The 5954-nt window shown below is 32.5% G+C and overlaps 1 protein-coding gene across 1 annotated transcript; it reads right to left on the bottom strand.

The window, feature by feature from the left end:
• Positions 1 to 2415: 2415 nt before the first annotated feature.
• Positions 2416 to 4362, bottom strand: LOC125059765 (juvenile hormone esterase-like). Its single transcript, XM_047664314.1, has 2 exons — positions 4028 to 4362; positions 2416 to 3642 (listed from the first exon to the last, which is right to left on the bottom strand). Exons 1-2 carry the CDS (start codon positions 4205 to 4207, stop codon positions 2416 to 2418), a joined length of 1407 nt encoding a protein of 468 aa, XP_047520270.1. The 5' UTR covers positions 4208 to 4362.
• Between the last annotated feature and the right edge of the window lie 1592 nt (positions 4363 to 5954).

Here is a 5954-nt window from a genome sequence, read left to right as displayed (position 1 = left end):
AGAACTCACCCCCGTCTTGACCTTAGACCTTATTTCCGTTATAAAAAATATGACTAACGTTGCCTGTAAAGCTAGATTATGTTGACGATTATACAGTCGTTAGCATAAAATGTTTGAGCTTTTAAAGTGCCTTAAAAACAATTGACTAATTTTATGTATGCTTTTAACAATAATTATATACCTACGCTTTATTTATAATTAAGATATTCGTGAATTAATTGATAGGGACACACACTTTTAGTATACGAGTATAGTAGTCAAAACATGAAAATACTACAAAGCATTTTTGAGACAGTTGTTATTTGTCATGCCAAACTAAGCACTATTGAATGCGTTTAACATGTAGGTATTTAGATTGCGTTCCGAATTTTTTGATTAGATTTTCTTAGATTTACCTTTAAACTTAGATTATTCTATCTCAATAGATAAAACTTGACAATGACTGGCGAAATTCTACCAAAACATATCTTTGTGAATATTATATTTTTACCGTGGTAGTGAAATTGAATGAAATGATATAAAATTTTTATTTTTTAAATTATATTATAATGTTACGAGGTTGAAATGTCGAACGCGACATCTGAGTTAGAAACCGTTTTACACGCTTTATATTAGCTTCACCTGTATGTATGTATGTAGGCCACAGATTTCTGTATCAGTAACATGATCTTATGTTAATACGCAAGTGATCAACCTACTGTGCCTGACGCACTCCGTCGACTTTTTGGTCTAAGGCAAGCCGGTTTCCTCACGATGTTTTCCTTCACCGTTCGAGCGAATGTTAAATGCGCACATAGAAAGAGGGTCGCACGCTGAAACCACTAGCCCAACACTGCTCCTTTTTTATCATTATTTTTCGGAAATATATTTAAATTATTGCAATCTTTTTCACTAATAATACAGTGAAAAAGAGTAAAAGATAATTCATTCATTTAGATACTACTGAAGTTTGCGTAGAGCTTGACATGTCAAAACATGATTCTATAATTTCTGAAAGTTTATTACAAAGCTGTTAGTGTTTAGTAGTTACGATAAAATCCGATACTAGCCTTCTAACTTTGCATCGTGTTACACGCAACTTTACACACTAAATGTTAATTAATTTTAAAATACCTTTTTAACTTTAACCCACATTTTCTTTGTTCTATTTTTATGAGTGAGTTATTATTTAATTTATTTCCATGTTCAAGGCTTTATTTGCGTTTCGTGTGTAGGAAAATATTTATCATTTTACAAAAAGTAAAGTATGCCAATTTTATCCAATAATTCGGATCAACATCAAGATAGATGTGACGTTATCTTAATGGATTTAAAAGAAAACGCAAATATTATGCTTTCATGAAGTATTTATTATAGTACAAACAACGAAATATACCTTTCAAATAATAATAAGCCTTAACTAAGTGTGTAAATAAATTATTTTTAACTGTGTTAACACATTTTTCGAATTTAGCTAAAAATCGGAAAAAGTGCTATAAACCTTTTTCTATCAAAACTCCGTCTAAACTTATAGCATAAACATAATCTATGTTTAAGTTTATAACATAATTTCTGATGTTTCTAAGTTGTTGACAATTGACAGTAAACTGACGACTACCAGTGCAAATCCAATTACAGTTGAGGTAGAGTTCAAACATTGATATTCAATTTCAGTTTTATTATCGTTTATATAATTATCCAAATTTTCATATATATCAGCAAAACTTTCTCCTTCGGTATGATTATTTATGTTTTCGTTGTCAGTTACTTCAATGCTATCCTTATCTTGATCACTATCTATAATATCCCACCTACTTCTTGCATCAAGGAAATATTTATCATAAATATCTTGCCAAAATGCCAGAGTTTTTGAATAAGGATCTCTTAATAAAATGTCTAAATAGCCAGCTTCATATTTCTGTACGTCATTCTCATTCCAGATCTTTAGATAGTATTTGTTATTTTTTGTAAAAGGCTGCCACTCAGTACTGAACGTTTCACTTGTAGGCGTTCTAAAATGAAAACAATTTTTAATCTAATATATAAAATTCTTCTGTCGCGGTGTTTGTAGTTAAACTTCTCCGAAACGGCTCGACCGATTCTCGTGAAATTTTGTGTGCATATTGGATATGTCTGAGAATCGGACAACATCTATTTTTCATCCCCCTAAATGTTAAGGGTAGTCCACCCCTAAATTTATTTTTTTTAAATTTTTAGATAAATTTTTATTTTTTATGATACAGCATTAAAAAATACATACAACCCCTAATTTTCACCCCTCTACGATCAACCCCTATTTTTTATTATAAATGATATACATGGCAAAACGACGTTTGCCGGATCAGCTAGTTATTATATACAAATGCTATTGTAATCCATTTATCTCTCGAGTTTTGTTTATGCCAATAAAAACTTATGTTAAAAACCTGAAATTACTTACCCAGTTTTCGCAAAATTTGTCCATCGCTCCACTAGCATGTCTGCAATGGCTAGGTCATGGGCAGTCCAGGCTTCATAAGAATTTTCATAAAATAAATACGCCAGTTCCTGACCATGGACTGACTTTTTTGAATAGTCAGCTTCTACAAAAACATTTCCAAGATTCCCCTTGTATGAGAATTGATAGAGATAAATTGGAGTAGTTCTAGTTACAGCACGAATATGAGATTCTCTTAAGGTGGGTATATGCACCATAACATCTCCAGCTAATGTTACATATAATTCTTTTTCGATATAATTATTTAAGGAGTAAAACCCTTTTATTTGTTCTGTTATTTTCTGCTTTTCTTCTTCTGTGTCAAAATTAAGATCTTTTTGAAGATTTACTATACTAAACCAATCTTTAATTAAACCTTTTTGAACAACAGGACCTTCATTATCCACAAACCCAGTCATAAATGGCACGTCCAATTGTTCCCCAGAATTTAAAATTTGATAAGGCGATTTCAATAAAAACGGTTCTTTATCGTCGGAGATTACTCTCTCGATACAAGGTGCAAAAGATAGTAAATTATCAGACTCTAGTTCATTAATAACCGCCATTAATGCAGAAGCCCTAACTCGAGTAAATATATCTGATAAGCTGTGTACATCTTCAACTCTATGACCAAGTGCTTCGGCAACCTTGATTGCATTTTGTAAATTATCGCTGGTTACTGCTAAAGGGGACATTGCAGTACCACTTTGTGCTATAGCCTTGTGGAAAAGTCCCTTTGAACTTAGGGAAAGTGTTAGTAAATCTACTAGTGAAGCCCCACTACCGTGGCCAAAAATAGTAACGTTATTTGGATCTCCTCCAAAGGCTGCTATGTTTTGTTGTATCCACTTCAATGCAGCAATTATATCCTTGAGACCAGCATTACCTGGAGCTTTCGAAGTGCCTAAGCATAGAAATCCGAAAATGGATTCTCTGAAATTAGGAGTGACGACAACTACGTCTCTTTCGATAATATTTTTAAACGCTGGTTCAAAGTTGTTAATTTCTCGTCCTTTGATCCAAACCATTACTGGTAATTTACGAGTATGGTCCACTGTTGGAGAGACGACATTTAATGACAGACAATCTTCGATTCCATCGTAACCATCTCTTGTGGGTCGCAGACATGTGATATTTTTACGGTTTGCTACAAACGGGTCTCTAAATAGTGGAGATGGTTTTGGAGGCTGTGGATAAAATGAGATGTCTATGTATGAAAGCAATAAAACATAAAAACATACTACCTTATAAATCATCAATCATAGAATATATTTCTAGAAAGTCAAAGTCAAATCATTTATTTCAATTAGACCACCTAAAATGGTACTTTTGAACGTCAAATAAAGTATAAAGATGATTCTAGTTGCCCCTTCCAAAAGGTAGTTTCGTATGGAGAAGAATGGGCAAGAAAGTAAGAAACTTCACACTTACTCTTTTAAAATAGGTTTTACAATATTTTGTATACATGAGTTAAATAATTATATGTGAAGACAATGTAAAATAGACTGAAAAGCATTCTTATAGGTGTGGTGGAGTGACGTTTGCAAAATAAGTAGTAAAAAAATGGTATACCTGAAATCTATTAATGCCTGCTGTGGAGTCAGCATATGGAATGCCATAAAACTTATAGTAGGAATCAAAAGATCCTATAACTATTCCTTGCGTTAGGTTAACACGAACTTCGCTTGGTCTATTTTCACTAGGTATACAGAAAAATAACACAAAGGTTGTACATACAATGTACCAAATCATTTTAGCTTATCACTAAAACTGAGAGCTATTTCTTTTCAATCTTAGTATGATAAGTCAAGTTATCTTCCCTTTCCCTTACTAACGTTATCAGCAGATAAGTTAAAATATTTTTTGCAAACTCAAGTAAACGCCCTTACAGCCAAGGTAATTTGATGTCGATAACGATTTTTTACGTAGAGTTTTATCAATTAGTCCAATTTTTAAATAATAAGTATATACGTTTATGCAACTTGCAAGAATTTTCGTTGATGTTGTAGTTGGTGATTTATGACTGATGTAGATCCGAGGCCATTGTTTAATATTTGATAAAAAATAATTTTGGACATTTTATGAATAGACATATATGTTTAATCCCATGTTTTCTTTACGGGAATACATGACTTAATGTAATACTAATTCAATAAATAATAAATAATCTTTAGACCCATAATTAGGTCATTGAACTTTTAGGATATCTTCGAAGAAAAACATTGTTCAAAATACCATTTGTGTCAATATGATAATTTTAGTGAATTTTGAACCTTACTGCTGGTGCGTAAGAGTTCAGTTTTTGCTATGGTCCCATTTTTTCAGTGGTTCCCTTAGAGGGGGTGAGGCGTATAGGTCCTGGGGGAGGGGACACGTGTGCCACATGTGTCGCGATGCGCCTTCATGAGAATTTCTGATTCATTGGTCTTTGTCAATGGTAATATTAATAATTTTTATTTCGTACTTAAGAATTAATCATACACAGCGAAATACTGTTTCAATAATTAAAAGCTTCAAGACAAAAACACATAATGTATGTATACGTTTGATTATTGTATATTTTGATAATATACTGTGATGTCAATTTTATGTTTTAATTCATGTGACATAACGCAATGTTAATGTCACGAAAAAATTGATTTAATTGACCGACATTCATTGGAAGAATTACCTGAACTTATTGCTTACATAATTAATTGTGAGTCCATGTCGATCTGACACCAATATTATACTCACACATTACTGTCAGGTCTTCGAAGCGGTTTTTATGAATCCGTGAGTGGTATATATATTAAATTAGTATGTTCTCCGGCAAAAAAGTTAGTCGAAATGAGCCGGTCACATTGCCCGCGTCTGTGACGACAAATGGGTCAAGAAGACCCTTACTTGGAATGACCCAATAGAAAGTAAAAAGACAGGACGCCCACCAGAAACCTGGGAAGATGGGATAAAAGGGAAAGATTGAAGTGGAAGAATTTGAAAGTGGCCTTCAATTCGTCGGAAGTCGTGTACTAATGTTAAACATGGACTTGTAATTCTGATTAAGTAGTACTCAAATACACGCTATTTTTATTGAAGTTATACTTCTTTAGGCGCGTTATGAAAAATTTATGAGAGTGAAATTTTACGATGCGCTCGCACCGTGACACAAAATTAACAGAATGAAGTTGCCCACGGAAGTTGCTACGGCATTGGACATAATTTAAAAACAACATTCGAATAATAATATAATTTATTTAATGTAAGAGAATAATAATAAATATTTATTTATTTAATTTTTCAAATGTAAACTGAACTTTATTGACTATAATGACTCCTTTTCCAGTCTTTGATTATTTAATTGTAAATAATTATATGCATGCAATCAAAAACTATTTTTAATAATGCCAAAGAAGTATAACTTCTTACGAGCGTACACGCACCCTATTTTTATTTTATTTTATTATGTTCTCCAGCTCCAGCCCTGCGATTCTGTAACTCACTTTTCGAACTCACACAG

Source organism: Pieris napi, chromosome 20 (assembly GCF_905475465.1).
Source record: "Pieris napi chromosome 20, ilPieNapi1.2, whole genome shotgun sequence".
NCBI lineage: Eukaryota > Metazoa > Arthropoda > Insecta > Lepidoptera > Pieridae > Pieris > Pieris napi.
The sequence above is the reverse complement of the archived record's forward strand: the minus strand, read 5'-3'. Positions and strand labels throughout refer to the sequence as shown.